This window comes from Leuciscus leuciscus (genome assembly GCF_965113295.1).
Source record: "Leuciscus leuciscus genome assembly, chromosome: 5".
NCBI lineage: Eukaryota > Metazoa > Chordata > Actinopteri > Cypriniformes > Leuciscidae > Leuciscus > Leuciscus leuciscus.
The window spans coordinates 17,369,408-17,395,830 of record NC_138729.1 but is presented as its reverse complement, the minus strand read 5'-3'; the positions used below and the strand labels follow the sequence as shown (position 1 = coordinate 17,395,830).

The window sequence follows — 26,423 nt, the reverse complement described above, 5'->3', positions numbered from 1 at the left end:
CTGTTTTATTTTGTCTTTTGCTTCTTGTTTGTAAATTGACTCTGTTCTCCTCCATTCCTTACCTGTTTGTTTCCATGGTTACAGATTGATTAGAGTCCTCAGTTCAGGTGTATCTAGTTAGGTTCTCCCTTTGTTTGCTCTGTATATATAAGCCCCCATTTTTCTTGTTTGTTCCTTGTCTTGCATTGTTTAATGTTTATGGGTAAGTGGTTGTGTTTTTCTCCTAGTTATTCTCCTGTTTGTGTTAATTATTACATTACAGATCTGTTTGAGGATTTTCTTCGTTGTGCGCTTCATTATAGCCACCTACCTGTGACTAGACACTTGAGTAATTAGTGATGCAGTTTATGACGTTGAGAGTAAAAAAAGGCAATTTCTCACATCTCAGACATGTTAATGTTGGGATTATTTGAATGTGAAAATTTTAGCATTACATAGTTGTCATTTTCATTTTGTTTTATATTTAATTCAAATTAAATTAATTAAAGAAAAAGGGCAATTAAATTGACAATTATTGCTAATCATTTTCTTTATTATTTACATATGAAAATAATATTTTGACACTTATTTCAAGATATTCAGCCTTTCACTAGACTTATCAACTTCCATGTGCAAACATACTTTTCATCGTAAAGACATCTGGATTGTGTGCGTCATCACCGTCACTAGCTTGACCTATTGCCTGTCTGGAGTCCAATGTGAGTCCTTTCCTTTACCTACAGGGTCATTAATAAAGCTATGACTCATCAGCACAAATCATTTGATTTCAATGAACATCTGATTTTGGGACCTCATTGCACATATAAGAGAGGTTCTCTATATGGACTGCCTTACTAATTAGGATGTACAGTATGCATAAATTTTTTACATCTATAAAATACAAGGGTAGATCCTGAACTGAGTAAATGTTTTGCAGTGTCTGTGTCATTCCTACAAAGCCGCTTTGGGGAATAACTCTTATAATATTTTGCTCTACTTAGTAAACATGTTGTGGTGTAAATACACTGGTGCACTGTCTTAAAAGTATGCATACAGTGAATAGTTGTTCTTGTGCTGACACAGCTGTATGTATCAGAAATATTTGGATCAGAGGCAGTGCAAAATCAAGAGCTTTCATTATACATTAGGCAAAACATGGTTTTGACTTTCCTCTAATTATGTTGCTGTTTTCTTACACACGGATAATTTCCTTTAATTTGTTTTCATACAACATTAGCTTCAAGTTAAAAGAAGTGTGTTTCACACCTTCGACAGCTGCATGAGCCGGTCAAACCTAGCCGAAAGTAAGAGGAAGCACTGTGTTCCTAAACTAAATATTTGCCTCCATCTCGGCTTTCATGGAACAGACAGTGAATAAAACAGATCCTGATTTAGTTATTTTCAGAATTGTTTTATGCATAATAATTATATTATTATAATTTAGATTAAAAAAACATACACAATATTGTGAATGCCAACTTAAGTACCTTTTTAGTATCTTGAGTGAAAACTCAGGTGTTCGTGTACATGTATAACACACTTTTATATGTATATATATATAAACGAAGAACTAAGGGAAGAGTCAATTTCAACTACACACAAAAATAAGTCTACATATATAAATAATTTAATTTATATATGTCACTTTTATAAAAATTTTAAAAAGAAATTATTTATATATAATACATTCTCTCTCTTTCTTAGCGTTATTCCCGCTCATTTGCAGGGTCTGCTTCACACACACTCTATTTTGCACAGGTTTTATGCTGGATGCCCTTCCTGACACAACCCAGTTGAGAGTTGGACACGGGGACACATTCACACTAATAAACACTTATAATAAATTGCATATATATATATATATAAATTGTATGGTCACTGTAAAATAAGGTTTCCGTTGTTACCATTGGTTAGCCTATCTATAATATAAAAATAAATTAACCTTAAAAACTGCAGGCTTTGGCCTATTTGCATTATTCTGGAACTTGACTGCCCTCTGGAGATTTTTAGAAAGTGTACACCCTCTTCATAAGGCCAATATATCCTATGGTATTTCAAAACAACATGATAATAAAAACAATAATTGTAATTGCCAAAAGACTATATAAAAATGTCCAGTTGACCTCATGATTGAAAGTAATTTTATTTGATGAGAATATGTTACATATAAAGGCAACAGTGAGTGAAATATGAACCCACAAATAAATACAAGGGATATTTATTATTACAGAAGGAAGGACATTGTTAGGATGAAGGCAGAAGGAAACTGACACTGTATTTGCCAAACATGAGTCTCCCAATGAGCTAACTGGTAAATAAACACAGAACACGTACATCTATGTACAACACATGTTCCTGTATGTTAAGCCACTATTAAACAGAAAGTCTGACTTCTTTTTGTTATGTTATTCTGGTTTCTTTGACGTGTGAACAACCGACGAACATCAACAAAAACAAACAAAATACCTTTAGACTTTTAACATCACTATAACTATTATTCAATATATCTCAGCCTCTGTTATTTACAACAGCAATCACATTTTCTTACTGAGCCTTTGATGCATTATGCATATATATATATTATATATATATATATATATAAATATATATATATATATATATATATATATACATACATTTGACCCCTTTAATATACTGTTTTTGTTAAAGAAATGTTAATAAGAATAACTAACTGTATATTGCACTTGTGAATCAAAAGGAGTTAGAGCCACGGGGCCACTACATAAAGAACGAGTGTGGAAAAGTTACCAAAGCCCTTGAAAGTAATAAAAAATTGCGTTCTGTCTGTAAAGATTTTCAACAGTAGTACTGAGAGAATATAAACATGCTTGTCAACTGTGCCCGAGATAAAAAAGGACATTAATGTTAACTAATACTTACTTTTGTCCAATATCATCTTATTCATAAACATAAAACTGGGCTCTTTGTAAAGGTGGAGTATGTTGAGGTCTGTGCAGGAAAGGAAAGTGAAATAATGTATCTTGGTAAAGCTAAACAAAACGGTACCAAAATTTCTCTTTTTCCTATACCCATTATTCTTTGCAAACTCCATGTACTGCCACTGGGTCAATAAGTGCCAAGGCGTTTTAGGCACTGGCAAATTGATTCGAGTCAACACTTCCAGCATGTTCATAACACATTTATCGCCATCTTATTGCCACAACTGTCCAACAGGGTGCAGCACAGAAGCGTCCAAAAACAATGTGTCCATGCAATGATCCAACGGGCTGAGCTCTCCAAGGTGCTTAGCAGACTCATGTTTCAATGTAAAGCTGTGCATCAGTGGATAATGTGATTGTAGACATATCCTGTTCTACTAAATCCATGTCAAGTCTCCAGCAATACTGATCTAAAAAGTTTCAACATATACAATTTGTTGCCATAGCTTTAAGATGGATCTGTGGCAGAGCCGGGTCTCTTTTGGTTGGTTAATTCCATGTAAATGTCAGAGCGGAGGAATCGAGGGTACGAGTCTCTTTCCATTAGTCCAAAGATTCTGCTCTGAGCCAGGTCAAAGCAGTCTCCGCAGATGTTCTCCATGTTTCCCTTGATGTGCTCCCTTGTGTAAGAATCCAGATTAACCTTGGAAATAAAACAAGACTATGCTTAGGATACTTTTCATATTTATTTTGGATTGGTTTTCTGATACATCTGCTCTCTGAAATAAATTTCAAATTGCAAGTAAAATGAAATAATAATAATAATAATAATAATAATAATACAAATAAATATCCTGTTTTTGCCGAGAACAACACAGTATATCATGTCAACTCAAATGCATTATTCTGTGTATATTGCACATGACAGTATGTGCATTTCTATATAATTACTGCATGATTTCTGTATATAGGTAACTTTTTGTGTTTAGGGTTAGGCTTAGGTCAATATATTTATTTAAAACAGCATTAAAAACAGTTCATACATACAATGACTGCAATATGTTATATATTTCTGAATTAAAATTAATTTAGGGTTTTCTTTTAAGTCAAAATGTCACAGTGATTTGAGAATCATGAAGAAAAAGTCTCTTCAGCATTAAAATGCTGAAATGTTTGTACAAAAAACTTTTTGGCATCATCTTTTATTATTGTTTCTTTCAAATAAGTAGTAAGACATTTTTGTTTTAAACTGTAATAAATATGCAAACTTTTGCCAGTCAAATCAAAGTCTTAAACATACAAAGAGCCATTTTGTGGCAAGCAAACCAGAAAAAAAAGAAATGCTTATCATCATCAACTAAAATTTTAACTAAAACTTTTAAAAACATTTTTGTTAACTGAAACAAAGCTGAAATAAAATATAAATATAACTATTAGACGAAAAACTGAAAGAAAATTTAAATATTATGCTGAAATAAGTTATTATAATAAAAGTATAAGCTGGAAACAAAAAAATGAAAATGAAAACCTAAATTAAACCTAAATAGTACTATTTAAAATGAACAAAAACTAATAAAATGACAAAAGCACATAGTCAAATACTAAACATTAAACTAAAATTACAATTAAAATAAAAACTGAAAATATAAAAATTCAAATTCAAAATATGAATACAAATATAAATAATTAAATAAATAAATACTAAAATAATGAATGATAACAGAGAAACTTGCATAACTGCATTCAAAGCTCAATAAGTCTCTTAAAAAGATAATTCTACCCTTTTTCATCTTACCTCTTTACATGATTGTATGGAGATGTACTCAGTGAATATCTTCTTTGCTCTGGATGCCATTTTGGACAGTGATTTGATCCTCTTGAAGTCCTCACATGCCAGCCAAAAGTCCAGATTCTCTTCACTGAACTCTGTTTGCAGGAAGGAGCGGAAAACTACCAGGCCATCTGAAGAAGGGAAGAGAAAATTACTCTGACGCTTATTAGAAAACACAGAATAAGTATTACAGAATCCAGGAGCAGAGGTTATACAGAGTTATATACATACATACAAATATGGTTTAAAATAGCAGTGACAGCTGCTGAAGTGCAGATCAACACAGCTGTCATATCAAATGAGTCATATCTTACATTTGTGAGAAAGCAGCGCATCGAGCGACTCTGCCCATTTAAGAGCTTCCTCTGGAGTCGGTCTGTGGATGAGCAGACATAGTGGTCAACAAAGCCATGACTCACACTAATGATCCATTCAGATAATTACAGCACACAAAATAGGCCATCTATTCAATAACTCCAAAACGTCACTGTTGTTTTGATTGCCCACAACACTTTTACATTAAAGCACAGCCTATTCACCCATTCAATGTTTCTGAATGACTGTCTCGATGTATAAAACTATCACATGGACTCACTTGTCTGACTTAAGGACTTTCTCAAGCTTGCTGGCTGGATTGCTTATATGTCTTTCGTTGGTCTTCTTCCGCAGAAACGTCAGGCGGTTTTTCATGTCTTTGGCCCTGAGTGACAAGACAAAAGGCATCACATCAGGTGATTTATTAGCTAACTGTTCACTCAAATACTTCTGGGAGGAAATGTTGTTCCGGTTACAGTCGTAAGCTTTATTGTAGGAGGAACATGGATAGTAAAAGCATAAATAATGCTCTTCTCCAGTGAACCTGAGAATGGAAAACATTACATTTACATCTCTTAAACTAGAAAACCTAAATATTCCATAGTTGCATTCACCTAAAAAAGAAATTATATTTTGCATAAAGAAGATTAAGCCTATTTGTACGATTGTTTATATGATAATGTGACACATTTTTATTAAAATAATCATGTAAATTGTATTACTGTATGTAAATGAAAAACATGATTGTGACATTATTTTTTATGATAATGAGGCACATTCTCAATTAAATACTCAATACTGTAATGCAAAATGACTTGGTTGGTTTAACTTAATAACATAATAACCCTTTTAAATCTGATGGAACCACATCAATCACCTGATAAAACATCAGAATGAGATTTTCTTCCCATTACAATAGGGAAGACAGTTGGCCAAGGGAGGTTTAAATCTGCACAGTTGTCATGAAAATAATGTTACACTGTAAAAATGTAATGGTGCAACAAATAGGCAATTTTCTTAATTGCAAAGTAAAAAAATTATCTTATCTTTTTTCTTTTTTGGGGGGTTGAAATATTTCTTTACAGTTTTATAAGATGTACTCAATAAAACAGCAAATGAAGTAGAAGAAAGAAAGTTGCTTGACTTACAGATTCTTGGATTTCTTCTTTTTGACACCAGTTTTTCCCATGTCACATTTACAGTTTGGTTTGCCACAGACCTGTGGAAGATTAACGAAAGGTCATATCTTTAATTAAGTATAAAATTAATGATTTTTAAGTGTAAATCATCATTGATAGTGATGAAAGTAACACATAGGTAATGCGAGTTATGTAATCAGATTACTTTTTTCAAGTAACTAGTGAAGTAGTGCATTTCTTTTAACCCCTTAACTGCCACCGTCCAGCTAGCAGGATGCTTGGAGCTCTTTTTTGAAATGCCTTTTTTTCATATCACATATTTTTTATTAATCATCATAAATCCTTTTAGTGGGACTCCACCCCCCTAGTTGGTGGTGTCATTTTTCATATTACAAAATTTACAGCACTATTTTATAATCAAAACTTTTTCTAATTAATTTCTTCTTGACAAAACACATATCGTTGGAAAGGTCTGAGACTCGAGGTTCCATTTTTGGTTATTGTCTTTCGATAGAAGGGAAATTGTGACATAAATGTATTAATCTGTGACAGGAGAACACATAAAAAAAAACTAAATGTAATGTGGGTGGCAGCCGGTGTCTAAACAAAACAACGCCTAAACAAAATCGAATAGTTTTGTGATATCAACTTCAATTTTGTAAACTTTATATTTTGGGTAACACTTTAGTTTAGGGTCTAAATCTCACTATTAAGTTGCTTATTAGCATGAATTAGGGCTGTAATGATACACCAAACCCACGATTCGGTTCGTATCACGGTTTTTGACCCACGATTCGATACAAATCTCGATTCTTTTTTTGGGAGGGGGGCGGTGATTCGGTGGTGACGCAGCCTAAGGGTGGCGCTGCCAATAAAGCACCTAAAAGCTGTCACAAAGAACCGGCAAAAGTAATGTTTATGAATATGTCAAATATAGCAAGGAGACATTTGAATTGTTTATTAATAAACAAGTGTTTTCTGTGTCAGTGTCGGCTGCAAAGATGAAGTTGACGATGGTGACTCGCGATCTTTGCAGTAGTGAACGCGCCAGAGAGAAATGCACATTTCATACGGATAAGCAGAGAGCAGTCTGTTTTCTTTCGTTTTGAATTGTTCTGTTTAAAAGTAGACATGTCTGTGAGAGGCAAGTAGGCTACCTTATACGCGGAGTTTCGGTTCATTTATGAGGCGAGCTCCAGTTCACGCGCCGGCGCCTGAAGGTTTTATGATTTATGATCTATTGTCTGCTATATTTTTGGGTTTTATGGTTTTAGGTTTTATGATTTATGATCTATTGTCTGCTATATTTACTTCTTATTTATTAAATCCAGGCAATTGGTTGATGAAGCATTGATTAAAATTAAGATACAATTAATACAAAACGAAATTCACTTTAAAGAAAGGCTTTGTGCTTTCTATTTGAGGTCTCTGTGAAAGTTTTAAAGAAGTCTTTTAGTGCCGCTAAAGTAACGGAGAACTGTCACATCCGTAATTGTTTTTTCCTCATAAATGCGAACACGAATTTTTTTATAAAATGAATATTTTATGTTCTGTGGAGAGCCAACCCTTCTTCATCCGGTGGGTAGTATAACTTTTGGTTTGTGCAGTGTAATCCACAGAATTACAAAAAAATATTTTGTCACCTAAAAGTTAAAGATTTTTTGTGTCATGTCATGAGTATTTCCCTCATATTAAATATAAAACGCATGTGTAGACAGATATGTTTCTAATGTCTAGACTCCTTTATTGATGGAGTATGGATATATAAACAGACGTTTCAATATATTGGTATTAAATGCATTTTCTGAGAATTTATATTTCAAGTTTTGACTGCAAAATGTCACGTCCATAACGCTGGAATTGCCCAATTTAAAAGAATTTATCCTCAACTAGTTTTGTGGTGTAGTTCTATGTATTTTATAATGTTAACTTCAAATAATACTAATAGTAATTTAAATTCCCAAAAGATTCCCACCCCTAACAAATATACTTTATGTATTTAATCTCACTTCATTAGCCCAGGGCTAAAAGTAACCAAAAGTAACATAATGCATTACTTTCCATAAAAAGAAAAAAGTTATGCAATTTGTCACTTTTTTAGGGAGTAACGCAATATTGTAATGCATTACCATTGAAAGTAATTTTTCCTGACACTGATCATTGAGGCTTTAACAAAAGACATTTATCTTTATTTAAGTTTTAAACTGATTTTTAAATTAGTCTAGTGACATAAAAAAAATCCTGGGACTCAGAATGCCGAAGTATTTGATATTAACGAATTAGTACGCACCCTCCTTCCAGTGAAGAGCAGGCAGATCTGGTGGACAGATCCTCCGTTCTTGGTGAGCTCTTTCCTCAAGGTCTGTGGGGACGGGACTGCCCAGCGCTCAGGAGGTTCCCGCTTGGTCTCTATGCAGTCGATGGCCTGATCGGAGATGAAGCGAGGAGACCGGGGCTCTTGCAGCAAACTGCCCTCACTGTGCGTACGTCTGTGGAGGGACCTCTGCACACACAAGCCCCCGCTCTGCTCACCATTGCTAGGAGATGATTCCACCATACTCCTCCTCTTCAGAAATCCTTCATCGCTGTCTTCGTCATCTTCTTCCTCTTCCTCCTCATCATCGTCAGTCGACGGTGAGGTCAAAGCATCTGTGTTGAAGGAGCGATCCAGGCACAGCTTAGGAATGACTAGAGGGGAGGAAGATGACGATGAAGATGTGGGTCTGGCACCAACGCTAATGGTCTCGGAAGCGCTCTCGCCCTCCCCCTGCTCCCTTTTCTCCAGTTCTGACTCTTGCCCACCTCTTTTCACCTCCTTCTGTCTGTCCTTCCAGATCTCTGAGGTCTCCATGTATGGAGGTTTGCAGGCGTCTCGAGGGGTCGGAGCGGTTTGGTTGGCATCTCCGGTGCAGCTGTGTAGATCCGGGTAAGAGAGCTGCTGAGTTGGAGAGCTGCAGTTGGTTCTCCTCATGATGGGTGATGCAGAGGGGCATGATGGGGAACAGGGCTCAGACACACTGTGAGGGCTGAAGCCCAGCAGACCCAGATCAGTCTGTTCGGCTGCATTTGGTTCCATCATCTGTCAATACATAATTTAAAAAAAAATCAACATTTTACAAATGGCTCTGGATTTAAAAATTGTCTTCTACTAAAAGAAACTGAAGTAAATTTTTCCCCAAAAAACATGCTTAAAAAGAATATTGTGTAACACAACTGTATAATGCATTTCACTTGTCCTCTCAGCTCTTGACACCTGTATATCCAGTAGGGCTGGTCCGAATACCATTTTTTGAGCTTCGACGCTTCGGTAGTAATGAACATCGAATATTCGAAGCTTCGGAGAGAGGGTACTGAACATATTCTTCTCTCTAATAAAATATGTGTCTGTATGTCGGGTAAAACGGCATTTTGATTATTTCAAGAACCGTTCATCCAATCGACTTCACAAGTGCAGCATTTGGTGCAATATAGATGGACACGCGAGACATGACACATTCAGAATTAATAAACTTTTAGTAAACTACAGAACAGCGCGAGCGGGAAGCGGCGCACCTCACGGCTTATATGCTCCGAGAACGGACACTGCACTAGTGATATAAAACGCACGCACACACACACACACACACACACACACACACACACACACACACACACACACACACACACACACACACACACACACACACACACACACACACACACACACACACACACACACACACAAGATTAATTTAGATTGATAATAACGGGTAAAAAGGCTAATATATTTTGTTTCTATTATTCTATTTTCCACAATGTCAAAGCAACGCAGCTTAACCCAGAACACTCAAGCTCAGGCATGCACTTCGGTCCATACAAACTCCGCTGTTCTGCGCTAGCCAGAGAATACTCCCGTTGCTGGAACACTAGGCGTCGGTTCTATTTCTAGCATGCACGCGTTTTCCGCGTGGCTCGAGACGCGTCTCCGCAGGCAGTATGCAAACTCCAACCTGTTAACATGGGAGCCAAAATAAAAACGGACACGCCACACAGCTGAGACGCTCACGCCACGCAGCCAGTGTGTCGCCGGCCTTATTCAAGCGCGAATGAGAACCGTTTCGCGGGGGATCCCAGGTGTGAAAAAAAAAAAAAAAAAAAAAAACGAATATTCGAATGTCAAATTTTCAAATCGAATACCAACCCACCGAACGAATATTCGAATAGTCGAATATTCGGGTCCAGCCCTAATATCCAGTGGCAAAACCATTAGAGCACATTCTTAAAATAATGTATTTTTATTTTAATAAAAAACATGATACATAGCAAATAATAAACTGTATATTAAATGTTTAATTAAAAATATAAAATGTATATATGCAATGTTATTTTTAAAATTATATAAACATATTATAATTATATATACATTTTCAGATATTAATTACATTACAGAATTGTGCATCATTTAAACTGAATTATAGTCTATGGTATTAAAAAATAATTTACCAAAAAACATCCTCCATGAAAAACATGACACTACTTATGTTTGGGGTTTCAGAGACTCCAGATATTAAACATTATTAATTGCAATCAATTTTGACATGCTGTTTTTTCTAAAACATACTTTTGCTGGGGGAGAAACAGATCACCAACAGTATGTTATTAGAATGGATAAAAAATAAATAAATAAAAATCTTACTGTTGCAATTGTATTTATTTTTTTCAGATGAAATATTTTTTTTGCAAATACTGGAACACGGAAATACAAATACAAATTGGAGCTCTGGAACACCAAACATAAAAGCAGGAAATTCAACAGAATGTGGGAAAGAAAGAAAGAAAGAAAGAAAGAAAGAAAGAAAGAAAGAAAGAAAGAAAGAAAGAAAGAAAGAAAGAAAGAAAGAAAGAAAGAAAGAAAGAAAGAAAGAAAGAAAGAAAGAAAGAAAGAAAGAAAAATAATACACCAATACACCAGCAATACTGCATTATATTGGATATTGTTTTCTTATGCACAAGGAGGAATAGGAAGGAGAAAAAAAACCTTGGAAATTGAATTTTACGTCTCCCTATTGTAGAGGAAAAGGTTAATGTATTCACACTCCCTACACATCAAATCAGCTCATAAAGTACTTTGCTGGCAGCACGACTGACTCACAAGCTCTGCTCTTTCAAAACACAGCACAGAAGATCTGACACTAGGAGGTAAAAAATACTGATATAAGCAGCTAGAATGCCATAAGTCTATATGTATATGCTCACTCAAGTGTATTTTAAACATTATGTGCAATAAGCAAGATTATTAGATAATAACGTACAAGATTTTACTTTAACAACTTCAAACTAGTAACATTGTCTTGTGTTATGTTAGTCACATGTCTTGTGTCATGTTAATTTTTTCATCTCTAACATACCTTCTTAAATGCCAATGAAATTACAACGAAGGTAAAGATGAAAAAAAAATATATTTTCCACCAGTTACACTGCAAAAGCACAAGACACATACAGAACATGCAAAAAACAATGTAAATGACCTCACCTTCATAAAGATCTAATGTTTCGCCCCTACAAGCAAGTAATGTAGTCCTCCATCATAGCATGGATTACAACAGCCCTGTTCTCTCTCTCTACACTCTCTTTCTTTCCCCTTTCTTTCACGCCATCACATGCGCGTGTCTGTTTGTGCTAGTCTGATGATGATGTCGCTGCTCTCCTGATGTCACTTGCCCACCGAGTGGAGAAAGTGAGAGAGAGCATGAATAAGAAACAAACATTATGTTTAACTCATATGTGCACGGTATAGAGTGTAACAAACATTTATAACAACTGTAACAAGTCGTATTTATGTTCTCACGCATGCTAATTAAAATTAAACATTTTGTTTTTGCAAACTTTCAAAATGTAGTGATTTTCTCCACTTTTAAAATGAAATAGCTTTTCAGCTGATGTCATCAAGACCTCTTATATTTTAACCTCTGCCCTCCAACCATGTAGACCTTTCACGAACCAATCGATTCTGATGGATAAAGTCAAGTACCAATCCTACTTTTTTTTCTCTTTGAATATGCTGTTTTACATTACATTATTTAAGCAAAACATGTTGCGAACACAGTTTTACATTGAATTTAAAGAGAGTGCATTTTCAAAACATTTCAAGTTAAATAAGAAAAAAGCTCTCGAAATGCAATAATTTTGCAGATGCTAGCCCAACCTCTCCTGAGTGATTTTACTCCATAACTGCTGGAGAATTGCAGACATGCTGTGGTTAAATGCAAAACCTAAGTGGCTGTTTTTGTGAGCAATTGTGCTTGTGTTTGATTTAGTACCTGGTCAGGGCCTATTCTGTTTCTCAGGGTGAGTTGCTTGTCAATATTGTCTCTCAGACACTGGACGACCCTCCTCTTCTGCTCGGATGAAAAAGCTTCCAGGCTGAACAGACACTCGGTCCTCTACAAAGACACACAAAGAGAATGTGTGTGTATGTAAGAGAAAGAAAATATTACAGTCTTATTCATTTGAGGAAATCGAAGGAATTGGAACATTTTTATAACACAAGGATGCTTTTAAAAGCACGTTCTACCTCCAAAGAAACCTCAGTGTCATGTGCTATTATGCTGGAGTACGGCATATGAGATATGCAATCATACTCACTCGCACATTCATGTCAGTGTGTGTGTATGTGTGAGGTGTTGTCAGGGAGATGGGCAGATGGCTGGGTCGATGAATGTGTTTGCTCGAGTGAGCAGGCTACGTCTTTCAGGCACGTTTACTCTGGAGAGAAAGAGCAGCTTTAAAGACTCTAATATGTGACGTAAGCCCCAAGCACATGAGGCCCTCCATTTAACAGCCGCACAACATTTACATCCTGTAAATGTTTACCACAGGTCCATCCTGTTGGACTAACGGTTCGATGGGAAACACATTACATTGTGTGTGATTTGTATTGCAGTGCACAGAGTTAAGCATGATGAAGTCTTAAAATGTGCCGTGAGCAGAGATCTGTGCTGAACGAGTGGGTCGGTGGTTAGATGCAGGATCTCACCTCTATCCAGTAGGAGATGTACAGCCGCAGTTTGTCTGCAGGAACTGGAGAGAAGGAGACAGAAGTGTGAATTTCTTCATCCCGAGGCTGTCAGGGTGTTTGTTTGTTTTTTACATTCCTCCGGGGGATGTTAACACCCACATGTACCCAGATATATGTATATATTACAAAAATGTTTAAAAAAATATATAATAAAAAAATACATATATGTTCAGATTTTATATATGAAAATGAAACCTATTAAAAATGAATTCTGTTAATTGTAATAAACAGTAAATAAATACAATTTAAATAGTAAAAAACAATCTTAAAATGAAAATGAGAAATGTTGCCTTGGCAAATGAACTGAAATCAAATAAGTTGAAGCTGAAGTACTAAAATTACTAAAACTAAACTAAAAAAGAAAGGTTAAATAGAAATATTTATATAGAAAAAATTTAAATAAAAGTTAATAAATACTATAATCGTATACAATTAAATGGGCTATATGTACGATTTGTCATGTATTGATCACTTTTTATTGCAAATGTGTGTACAGCTGGCAATGAAACATAAAAAACGAGACCTTGCCCAACTTGCTAGGTTTTCTATGAAAGCCTGTAGACATATTTTTATGTGAAGGATTTGGGACATTTTTGTTGGGAAAATCAAAAGGATGTGACATTTATGGGTGCTCCCAAGAGCCTCTCTTCTGTTTAATGACATGAAATGAATGCTTATACAATGTTCAGGATAATGCAGAAAGAGCCGTTTTGTAATGTAATGTCAATGTGTCATGCAAAGAAAAGGGAGAAATTCAAACTATAGTCTCACATTGCAAAAAACAGAAGCAGAGAGTGCCATACGGGTTTCTTTACATAGCCACTGGTGCTCACTAAATGAACTGGAGGTAAACATCAAATTATGTAGACGAAATACTCCACTGACGTGGTAAAGTAAACAGCCTTTAATCAGCCTTTATAGTCTCACATTGTCAGATAGTATATAGTCTCGAATAAACTTCATAATCAAACTATCATAACAGTGTAATTTGAATGACCTCATCTCTCTACATGATGCCGGTGAATTGCAGAGTTCATGCAAACATCTTTGCATAGCTATGCTTTTTTAACTGCTGCTTTCTCACCGATGTCATTTTTGTTGTGCGCTTTTACATATTCATCTAACCGCCACTGTCAGCAGTGTCTGGATATTCATTAACAGTATATCGCTCCAAAGGTTTTTCCAACTTATTTTACTTCTAAGCAAAGAACAAAAAAGACCTTCGCAGTGAGTACATCAGGGCATTGAATCACGTTCCATCTCATGTACTGTACACGTGCACATGCACGCACAAGCAATAAGTTGCTGGCAGCAGTTCACTTAATGGCCACCATTGTCGATAATTCTGAATTTTCTGAATTCTACACTTTAAAAATTTAACATGTGCAGTTGTTGCTTCAAGGTGGTATTTCTACCTGATTCTACCTATAAATTCAAATTTTGTTGTTGTAACCTAATTCAATTAGGTTTATGCAACATAAAACAAAGGAATGGTGTTTTAACTTAATTGAGTTAAATTGACCCAATATACAATTTCCAATAAAGCTCAGGATGGACACATTCGACACATGCGCACTATGACTGCACCACACCTATAGAGGGCAGTATAGTTGTGACTCGTGTCAGCTATAGGTCATCTGCTCTGAAGGACAAAGAAGAAGAAAAGGTTTGTGTTTGGCTGCTACTTGCTGACTGGCGAATTTTGCTTCAATGAGAAATTGTGATTTGGGGTTATTACATACATTATGTTTCATCAAAGTGAAAATCTCAATTGACATTATAAAAAACAAACATAAAAAAAAAAAAAAAAAAAGATGAGTAAATCAGTTTAATTCAATTAAAATGAGTTAAAGTAACACAATTTAAAATTTTGTCACAACTTAACTTAATTGTGTTCAATCCACCTAATATATTTTACTTAATTCATTTGTGTTCAAACTACATGAATAGTTTCCCAAAAGCATTATAAGCCTAAGTAGATCGTAAAGCCTTTGCCACCAATGGTCTCTACAATCAACTTGGCTCACGATGCTTTTGAGAAATGCAGCCCTGGACAGTGGATCTGTAGTTCCCAGCATGCTTTGTAAGGGACTGCATTAGGAGAGTCAATTTAGGGATTAAGTGATATTTTATGTGTTTTTCAGTAACGGGAATGATGTTATAGTTTATGTTAATATCTAATGTTCAGTTATGTATGTATATATATTGTGTATAATGATAAATGACACTGCTTGTTTGAAGATTAATTTAAAAATTAGGTTGGACCAACAAAAAAAATCATTGGTGTGACTAATGTAAAGAAGTTAAAAATACTAGTGTAAATTAATTTGACCTAAACTAAATTGCGTTGACCCAACTAAACTCATTTATTTTGAATTAACTAAATTAAATTGTGTGTAAAAATGTATATGAATACATGTAATTCTGTATTTTTAGTGTATTTACATTAAGGTGGGAAAAGGACTTTCATCATATAAAACTAGAAAGATTATATCAAACTTATTAAGTAATTTTACCTTGCTGGCGAAATTAGGTTATCTACTGACAGTTATGCTTCAGTAAAACTTTGGGGGTTTTTTTCAGGTTGGTTGAATTCAGTTAAAATAAGTCATCTTAAATGCTGTATTTAATTTCAACAAAACCAGTTATTGTAGATGTTACCACATGAAGTACATTTTCTAAGAACTGACCACAAAAAAATCAGTTTACATATAGGCCCTTTAATACTAAAATTACACTGATATATTATAACACTAAATATATATATTTCCTGGGTAAGGGTGGGGTCAGCTAAAATGAGATTGGCCTATTCTGGTCCTGTTCTGGAAAATAACTGGTCATGGGGAGCCAAACTTTATTCAAATTTGAATTATTCCAACTACATTTATATAAACATACATACTGAGAGTATATCATTTTCATATCTAAATGTATCTGTATGCCTTGAATACACATTGTACATATTGACTTATTAATACCGTGATATTAATTTGTTCCCTCTCTAAACATTTTTGCCTGTCTGTTCCAGTAATGGACTTTGACTGTAAAGTGGCTTTAATTCCAAATCCAAAAGGACAAAGGTCAGCATACTGATGGCTATTTCAGAAACCAAGATGTCAAATAAAGGTTGAAGATAGAAATGCCCTCTGTGCCACATGCTGCCGTATTTCTGTTCTCAGGAAGGTAAAGAATACACTGTCCCGCCCACCCTGCCTATAATGGGCTATACCGGAGACATAGCCATTGTTCCCAGCAGACACATAGAGAGAGGAGAGCTGTGTTCTCATCACACACACATACTCATTCCCACAGTCTTGACGCCTCCTTCCTGACTATCGCTACTAACACACAGTCACAAATAAAACAGGGTGGACCTCCTTAACATCCCCTGTACTCTACTCTAAACAATCAACCCGGAGATATTATATACAGATAGACTGAATGATTGAGACAGACAGACAGACAGACAGTCAGAAAGATGGATAGACAAACAGACAGATAGACAGACATCAGAGAGACAGAGACAGACAGGCAGTCAGAGAGATGTATAGACAAACAGACAGACATCAGAGAGACGGAGACAGACAGACAGACAGACAGACAGAGAGATGGATAGACAAACAGAGAGACAGACAGACATCAGAGAGACGGAGACAGACAGACAGTCAGAGAGATGGATAGACAGACAGAGAGACAGATAGACAGGTAGATAAACTGACATCAGAGAGACAGTCAGAGAGATAGATAGACAGACAGAGAGACAGATAGACAGACAGATAGATAGACTGACATCAGAGAGACAGACAGTCAGGTAGATGAATAGACAAACAGACAGACGGCGAGAGACAGACAGATATCAGAGAGACGGAGATGGATAGACAGACAGAGAGACAGATGGACAGACAGACAGACAGACAGATAGATAGATAGATAGATAGATAGATAGATAGATAGATAGATAGATAGATAGATAGATAGATAGATAGATCTTATTATTATTATTATTTTTATTATTGAACAATTTATAGCTTTTATAGAGTGGTATTTTAGTACTGATATAATTAAAAGCCTAATAAATATTTTTTTGTATTTTAGAAAATGTGCAAAAAAATATAAATATATAAAATATATGATGCACATACTGTAAATATGTAGATTTTTTTTGTGGTGGGGCCATTGATATTCAGAAATGAAAAATCAAGTAAAATCTGAACTTCTGGCTCAACTGGCTTCTGAGTAAAAAAAAACCTTACTTATTTATATTCCTTATTTATCCTCGCCACAGAGTTAAGTGAGAATTGTAGTGCATACCGTCCTGCAGCTGTATCTGATGGAGGTAGAGTGGACTCTGTAGTACATTACAGCGGCCTGGTTCATCTTCCCTGGTCAACAGCATCAGGTCTGTGTAGATGAACACTGTAGCCTATAGGGGGCGATACAGACAACAGTGAGTGCACCGCACTGAAACATCCCCGTCTGACCTTCTTTTGCTACTCTCACTCAGCTTAAGACAAAGATAATTCTTTATAATGGAAAACATGAGGCTCAATCTTAATTTAAAATAGAGAGTAGATGTAGAATTACAACGAGAATGAACTCCTTCACTTAAATAACATTAGATAACTACAACACTCGTTAAAGTTACAATGAATCAAGGTTATTAGGAAAGGGAAAAGCTCTGATTCCCACACAGAAAGCAGCAGGCTGGTTGCACTGCTTTGCCTCTCATGGTGCCCACTGCCCAGCCTTGGATTTAGGCCAGCTTAATAAGAGCAGCTGAACTAAATCACAGTCAAATACACACACTCTCGTTCTAGGACACTGGAGGAATGTGTTTAGTGATGTACAGCTCATCCTTCTTAAACACTCTGATCTTTAGAAACTCTTGACTGCATTACTCAAACAGGTCTTTCGGCAAAATTGAGGTCAGCCTGCATGCAGACGGGGGCCTGCGAGCGAGCACAAAGGATGTGACAGACACTCAAAGGCAATTGCTATAGATACAAAGTCGGTTTTGGAGGCCATTGTGGCACTCTGAGATTTATCTTTCCACAATATTGCTCATGCTGAGGAAGCCGAGGTCATGTTATTCACAAACTGCAGTTTTCTTTTAAAGCTGCAGTAGAAAGAAATCCGGGATCAAGGTATCTGCTTCCACATTATGTGGAGCACATATTTTGTGTCAGGCATTACTGTCAACGAGACAAATATTCCTGTAGTTCCCAAACGATCTTTAGTGAAATGGATCTAATTTAAAAGGTAGTGTTTCGTCTATCTTGAGAAAATATTGGGGTCTCTGGACTAACATGCTTTTAGCGAGGTATCATGAGAACAAGCTCAAATCTGACCAAGCAAAATAGTCAATTCTCCTGAAACGGGACACCAGATCTAGGTCACCTTCAGAGCTCACAAGCAAGACATTACAAGAATCGTTTCTGCATATTTTATTCAAGACGACATTTTAGACAGCATATCTCAAGCTAGATTTCTGAAACCTGATCAGGGTCTTGCTTAAAAGGATCTGAAAGTCATTAATTGTTAAACTAAATGCAAAAATGTTTTGAACATGGCAATGGTCTGCAATGAATGTTGACAGATTCACCAGATATAAAACATTAAATGTCTCCCTCATACAAAGCCATCACATAGCATAATGGAAGGCATTATATGGTACTTTTTCATTCACTTTTAATGTATGGAAAAGAGCAGCAGGGGCATTCTGCTAAAGTTATCTTTTTATGTTCCACAGTAGATTGAAAACCATTTTACAGACAGTGACAGAATTTAAATTTTTGAAAAAACTAGCCTATTCCTTTTAATATCTCAATTGTTTCTCCAACAGAGCAATGACATTAAATGGAGAGCAAATGCAAACTTGTGCTTGCTTCACACGTTTTACATAGAAAAATACCTTATTTTATTTTATTTTATTTTATTTTAAAAGAGATCTCATCAATCTCACAAATTGTGCTCAGATTTGCCAGTCTGCAATTAAATGAATCTTGAATCTCAATAAGAACTTAAACATTTCTCATCAAATTCTGAAGAAAAATGAATTGGGATGTGACATCCATATTATTTTTATGGCTCTGCACTCATAGTGTATTTGTGTAGTTATAAATTAATTTGATAGATAGTTCATCCAAAAATATGAAAATTCTGTCATCATTTCTTTCTTCTGCTGAACACAAAAGAAGATATTTTGAAGAATGTCAATAACTAAACAGTTGATGGTAGCCATTGGTATATAGTTCCATTATAGTATTTTTTTCAATACTATGGAAGTCAATGGGGCCCATCAACTGTTTGGTTATCCATATTCTTCTAAATGTCTTCTTTTGTGTTCAGCAGAAGAAAGAAATGCATACAGGTTTGGAGCAACTCCAGGGTGAGTAAATTCTGAAAGAATTTTCATTTTTTTAGGGGTGAACTATCCCTTTAAGTCCCTTAATTCATAAAAGAGCAACCTCTGAGCAACACAATTTCCTTTGGGGAGAGTGACAGTTAGTGGCATTACCTTAAGAGCTACGTGTTTACTGTCATGAAGGATCATTTCCTCTGATAAAATCAGGACTCTCTCAGGGCTGCACAGGTCCAGTGGCTGCAATGCAATTAAACACTCATTAAAGCCTCAATATTTGCATCATGTTAGTCATGTCATTTGCACAAGGGTACGTGTTAGTACACCACATCCCAGGCCCTGTCTAAATGTAACCCTAAGCCCCCGTGATCTTCCTCTGAGTCCACACTTTCATGACAGAATGCCGCTTTGACTGTAGGGTAGAAGTCTGCTGCAGAGCTCGCAGGCTTGGCAAAAGTGTGCATCGAGGGTGCATTATGGCCGCAAAGCACACAAGCACCCTTCTGACAATGAAAAATTGGACAGCCTACTGTCTTGTGGACTTAACGGGCACACGTGTGCATGAAAGTCAATAGCTACTGCCAACTGTTTGGTTCCTGACATTCTTCAAAATATCTTCTTCTGTGTTCAGCAGAGGAAATAACTTCATACAGGTTTGGAACAACTTGAGGGTGAGTAAATGAGGTTACACTTTATTTTAAGGTGTCAGTATTTTAATTTCCATTACAGATTTGCGCAAAACTGATTTTTTCTAAATGTCGACAAAAAACTATTGCGAAATGACGGCGTTTCCATTAACCGATGTTATGCGACTAAAACATCATTTTTTCCTCTCGCTATTAGTAAAATCATTCCAAAAACCATGGGAACTGACGTTGGTAGGTTTATGTACTATATCCCAGCCGCTGCACTAGCCATTATTATTAATCGAAGGAGATGTATGTGTGTTTTCCAAGCATTAATGGTAAGGAACGACCCTTATTATACTTGTGAGCAGCACATATGAGGTGTTTCTGGATGTTTCTCCCTCATATCTGCTTCGAGGTCTTGATTGTGGCATTTATTTGAGGTTTAGAATCCATTATTCCTATCATTTTAATTCTAGTCTTATATGAATTTAATAAAGAACTCTGTCTCATATTCTGTCCAAACATACAGTGCCATCTACGTCAGGTGACCTGTAAATGCACAAAAACTGTTTCCATTGCAGTTTTGCAAAATATTTCTTTTTCGAATTGCCAGAAAAACCACCTCATGCGAGCGTAAAATCTTTTTTGCGATAAATAGGAGTTTTTGCGAAATTGACGTGTTTCCATTGGGAAATGGAATTTCAATCGCAATTTCAATTGCCGCAATTTGAAGGGTAATGGAAACGCGGCTATTGTTACACTGTACTTATCCGCATTTATGTACTGAGTAATATTAAGTAACTGCATGTACTTACTATAGGGTTAGGATTAGGGTTTGGTTTAGGGTTAGTTGCATGTAATAATGCATAATTTATAGTTATTACTTTAGTAACTACATGCAACATATGTAACAATGACATTGTAAAATAAAGTGTTACCATAAATTATTACAGAATTTTCATTTTTGGATGAACTATGCCTTTAAGTCAGCCAATATATGGTTGCAGGTATCTGACCCTGACATATACTCCAACTAAAACTATTTTATGCAATATGTTCATGACCTCATATTAATTGAAAAAATACATGAAATATGCAGAAATTCATACCTCACACGTATAAAAAAAATACTCTTACTTAAACATTCAGATTTTAACTTGTTTATGATTGATTCATTGTTTATGAACTAATTTTCTTTGTCTACCCAAAATCTGTCAACTACCCATTTCAATTAATGAGCCATTGTTCAATATTGGTAAGATACATTTATTTAGTAGCACACACTCCTTAATGTAAACTGCTGACCTTTTAACTCAGCACTAAATTAAATAAACCATAGATAAGGATTGCATAAAAAAACTGGGAAAAATAAATAGATACTGAACATACCTGAACAAAAACAGGGAAGATGAGAATCTTAGGGGCCAGACTGACATATGTGCCATAGTTGGAGTGAGGCAGGTGGGACTGGACGATGGTGCAGTTCTGGTAGTTGGCAAAGCTCTGTCTGTAGGATGAGGGAGGCATTGTTGTGTTCTTACTGCTCATAGACCTGCACAAGGTGGCTTGTGCGTGCAGCCCGCCATCCTGCAGGTAGTCTGGGCTCTGCTGCAGTCCTCTGCTAGTCTGATAGATTCTTCCTATGAGAAGAAATATGAAGGAATATCATTAAACACTCATTAAAAAGTACCAAAATGTATGGCTTCAAAATGTATAACATTATCAATGCCTTTACTTTCAATGTCCTTAATTATTAATTTATATCAATTCATATTAACTAAAAAATGTATATTAATAATAAAATAATAAAAATCTTACTGCCCCCAAACTATGAATATGTATGATTATGAATATGTTAATCATTCTCTGCCATGGTATGTCAATATGCCTGACAATATTGCCATCTGTCTAACCGGCTCGTAATGACTGTGCTTGTACACTTTTTATGCTTCTTTCTAAAAGAGCATATGCAGCAATTTCACATTTCAAACTGATCTGAGACCAGCCATCATCAAATCTTGACCTAAACATATAAAACAGAAACGGAAAAGCTTCTCATGGGCTGTCTTACCTAGAGTTCCCAGTGTGCCATTGGAGTCAGAGTACACTGGCTGCAATATCTGCAACATAAAACATTTACAAAAGAGACATATTACCCCAGCCATCAGTCAGAATGAATAAGAATGCACATGCTTTCAGATTCCAACCTGGTTTCCAGGGCTGACAGGGGAGAGGATGATGTAGTTGTCGCCGTTTGATGATGTCACACGGGTACCTTTGAGGGTCTGGGTGCGTGTTTTGTAGTCATTTTCTTCTCTTTTGCCAGTCCAAGACCACAATGACTCTCCTACTCCGTTTCCTGCGTTATCAGGGCCACTTCCTTTTTTACGACGAACCTGTTTGTGATTGGTGGGTCGAGAGAGTAAAGGTGGGGTTTTGCTTTGTGTCTTTGCAGTTGAAGATTGAGAATCAAATCCGGAGGGTTTGTAGGAAGGTCTGTGGATAAGCCCCTCGTAGTAAGGCTTCATAATAGGCACTGTCCTCCACACCACCACTGTGATCTCATTTCGACAATTCCTTCAGGAAGAAAGATAATTTTAACAATATGGCATAAATGGATTTAAAGAGAACCATTAAAGAACCATTAAAGAGATGAAAATTCTAATCATAATTTATTCACCCATATGTCATTCCAAACCTGTTTGTCTTTCTTTCTTCTGTGGAACATAAAAGAAGATATTTTGAAGAATGGTAGTAACCAAACAATTTCGGTTCCCATTGCATTTATTTAATTATTTTTTGTCCTTAAAATGGAAGTCAATGGGAACTGAAACTGTTCAGTTACCAACATTCTTCAAAATACCTTCTTTTGTGTTTCACAGAAGAAAGAAAGTCATAGAGGTTTGTAATGACATGAGGGTATGTAAATGATGACAGAATTTTCTAACTTAACCTTTAATTCAACTAAGCCCTTTACCTTATTAAACTATTACCATTAAAGAATCAGAAGTGAAATTGTTGTGAAACATGTGGCTACAAAATGATCACCAAAAACATCCCTACGCACCTGATGGCATGAGCCAGGTCCACACACTTCCAGTGTTCAACCGGCTGGCCGTTCAGCTGCAATACTGTGTCCAGCTGCTGTAAGCCTGCCTGGTGAGCTGGACCACCTAAACAAAATAGACAAAGACACTCGAGATCATAAATCACAGTTAAATAAAGGTTTTTTTTGTTTTTTTTTTTACAAATGACATCTCTTCAATGTCTTTTTTCTCCTAGAAAGCCATTAGATAAAATGCAGAGCAAATGGAGAATAAATAAAAAATAACAAAATAACACTATTATGAGATTTACCAAAATACCAAAGTATGCAATTCATCAGTCAGATATTTCATTACGAATTCAAGCATTTCTAATTAAATTCCACAAAGATGTCCCATTTGTTTCTATTTTCTCTCTATTTTTTAAATTAGAAATGTACCATTTACTGTCAGAAAGAAAAGTGTACCTTTAGAGGTACTAGAGCTAGTCACTGGGGTAGTACCATTAAAAGGACAACTTTGTTATGTACATAACCCTTAAAGGTGCATAGTAGTACCTTAGAGTAGTGTTATGTACCTTAAGGTACTGATATGCATCTTTTTTCTGAGAGTGTGGCAATACCATGATATTTAAGAACCTTGATTAGCACTATGTTCTATGATTACTTATTAGGAATTTAAAGAGGGACATCTGAGACAAAGTTGATACTCAAATGAAACAACTAATAATCCCATAATGTCTCCTGCGCAACGAATGAGCAACTTTTAAGCAATACGATTTTACTCTGGGTACAATTTTATAATAATTTAAAGCTAATTATGAGGAAAATTGATATTGATATATCTTGAGTGTTTAAAATTACCTGGATCAACAGCCTGGACCCGTACAGGTGAGTCAGAGCAGATGGTGAAGCCAAAACCATCTTTTCCTCTCAAAATGGTCACCTGTGAAAAGAGAACATACATTTACAATACTATTTTTATTTTATTTTTTTCAGAAGTAAAGACATTTATAATTTACAAAATATTTCTATTTCAAATTAACGCTGTACTTTTGAACTTTCTACTCAAAGAATCCTGAAAATAAATATCATGGTTTCCACTAAAATGTTAAGCAGCACAACTGTTTTCAACATTGATAATAATAATAATAATAATAACAACAACAATAATCAAAAAAACTGTTGTAAAACAATAAATAAATAAAAATCTTGAGCACTAAACACTGAACAGCTTTGGAATCAATTACATTAACACAAGAAAAAGACTGGAGCCATGAATCAAAAGTTGGGGTTGACTTTCAAATTAAATTAAAGTCATAATATATAGCATTCCTGGAAAAAAAAAGGAGGAAAAAACTATTCAGAGTGATACGTCTTTTAAACAGACTGAAATGAAAGTGACCTCAACCTTTACAGAACATTCAGGAAGACAAACTATCCACAGTACGAGTACAGTGTAAGGCCCCACAGTAGCCGGGTCACAGAGTGTGTCTGAGTGTGTGTGTGTGTGTGTGTGTGTGTGTGTGTGTGTGTGTGTGTGTGTGTGTGTGTGTGTGTGTGTGTGTGTGTGTGTGTGTGTGTGTGTGTGTGTGTGTGTGTGGGCAAGACACAAACATCCCCCCGGAGTGCCACTGTACCCCAGAAGCACGAAGACTGAAATGCCACAGCACCAAAGAGTCAGGGATATTAAAAACTACAAGCTGAGAAATTAGTCAGGGTTGCTGGGTGATCAGGAGGCTTTTCTTTTTCCCTGGCAAGAAAAGGAAACGACGGGGGGAGAAAACTGCCATGGCACTGACAAACAGCAGAGACAGAATATTTGGACAGTAGAAGTTCAAAATGTCAACAGAACCTGGAGCCAAACTAAATAGGAAATGTTGAAGGGGAGGGGGGGCGTCTCACATTTAACATGACATTGACCGCACAACAACAAAGAGGCTTGTTTAGGGAGGGAGAGAGAATAAAAAGAGAAAAAGTGATGACAGCTTTAGTACTTTCTCTGCCGTTCCTCTTTTCTCCTCTGGGTCGACGTGGTCGCCCTCGTTATAAGCCCCATTAATTGCTGTGATGAAATAATTATCCACATCAAACTCCACTGAAACAGTTTCCCTTTTCCACTGTTCCTGTTTGCTGGAACACTCACCTGTGTGATCAGTGCAGTCAAAGTATTGGCAGTACGGAATGAAGACTAGCTCTTTTTATGAGAATAATCATGCATTACACCACCATAATCCAGTTTAAAATGATGAGCAGAAATGTTCTGTCCATCATTAAATGGAGTTTTAAGCAAAAGTTCAAGGGGGTGAGCCGATAACCTGATTTCATGAGGTAGTGTCCCAGTTTCCTAACAATTCACACACAAAAAAAGTAAATATGTCCTGGTTTAGGCTGTTAAGCTCACTAAGTACCCTCAATATTCTAGCTACCATCTTTGGTACTGTTTGCGGTTTTCAATAAGGAAAGCTGTTTGTCCATTAAAATTGATTTGCTGATATCTTCATCTTCATAAAGTCATGCAATTTATTTGGTTAATATTATATTATCAATTACATTTTTATGGTTTTATGATATTTATGGTTTCAGGATTTATTAAATGCCTTTAAATGTACATGTAGGCTAAATGTCAAAATTAACAAATAACTGTTATTTATTACAATAAAACATTATTATATTGTATTGTATTGTATTGTATTGTATTGTATTGTATTGTATTATTACACGGCTCTGTGGAATACTTAATTCTGATTGGTCAATCGCGCCATCCAGCGGTATGTTATTCCCCAACAACAACCGCTGAAAACAGATAACACAGGCTCATCCAGGTTACTGGAGTCAGCAGCGCTATAGGCTTGCTAGGAAAGTTTTTTCCATGTGGAAGTTTTGCGTTTGGTGAGCTAATAAATTATTAAAACTCAGTCAAATCAATATTTTGTACACAGTTATTTAATTATGTCATCCAGTATTGTAGACACGCTCTCTCTTGTTTCATACAAACGCAGCTGCTGCCATTTTGCGACGATTGACAATTGAACTTGCCGCTCTAGCAATTGCTCTCCGCGGAAGCTTTGCATTTACAGAGCTAATAAAATATTTAGACACAAATCAATATTTTGTGTCTAATTATTTACTTACGTGGCAAGTAGCCGTGTAATAAGTGGGATAATGT

At 35.8% G+C, this 26,423-nt stretch overlaps 1 protein-coding gene across 2 annotated transcripts in view; it reads right to left on the bottom strand.

The window, feature by feature from the left end:
- Positions 1-2,103: 2,103 nt before the first annotated feature.
- The window catches only part of rgs3b (regulator of G protein signaling 3b), a 47,363-nt gene continuing 23,043 nt past the window's right edge, over positions 2,104-26,423 (bottom strand). For both annotated transcript variants that reach the window (XM_082169667.1, XM_082169668.1), the window contains 15 exons: positions 24,119-24,200; positions 23,279-23,384; positions 22,419-22,788; positions 22,283-22,331; positions 21,601-21,851; positions 19,739-19,822; positions 17,533-17,644; positions 13,180-13,223; positions 12,464-12,586; positions 8,455-9,243; positions 6,174-6,244; positions 5,306-5,410; positions 5,025-5,086; positions 4,675-4,841; positions 2,104-3,582 (listed from right to left, as the gene is read on the bottom strand). In XM_082169667.1, the coding sequence (XP_082025793.1) occupies positions 3,388-3,582; positions 4,675-4,841; positions 5,025-5,086; positions 5,306-5,410; positions 6,174-6,244; positions 8,455-9,243; positions 12,464-12,586; positions 13,180-13,223; positions 17,533-17,644; positions 19,739-19,822; positions 21,601-21,851; positions 22,283-22,331; positions 22,419-22,788; positions 23,279-23,384; positions 24,119-24,200 (2,610 nt within the window). In that variant the 3' untranslated portion in view covers positions 2,104-3,387. The remainder of the gene's footprint in view (positions 3,583-4,674; positions 4,842-5,024; positions 5,087-5,305; positions 5,411-6,173; positions 6,245-8,454; positions 9,244-12,463; positions 12,587-13,179; positions 13,224-17,532; positions 17,645-19,738; positions 19,823-21,600; positions 21,852-22,282; positions 22,332-22,418; positions 22,789-23,278; positions 23,385-24,118; positions 24,201-26,423) is intronic.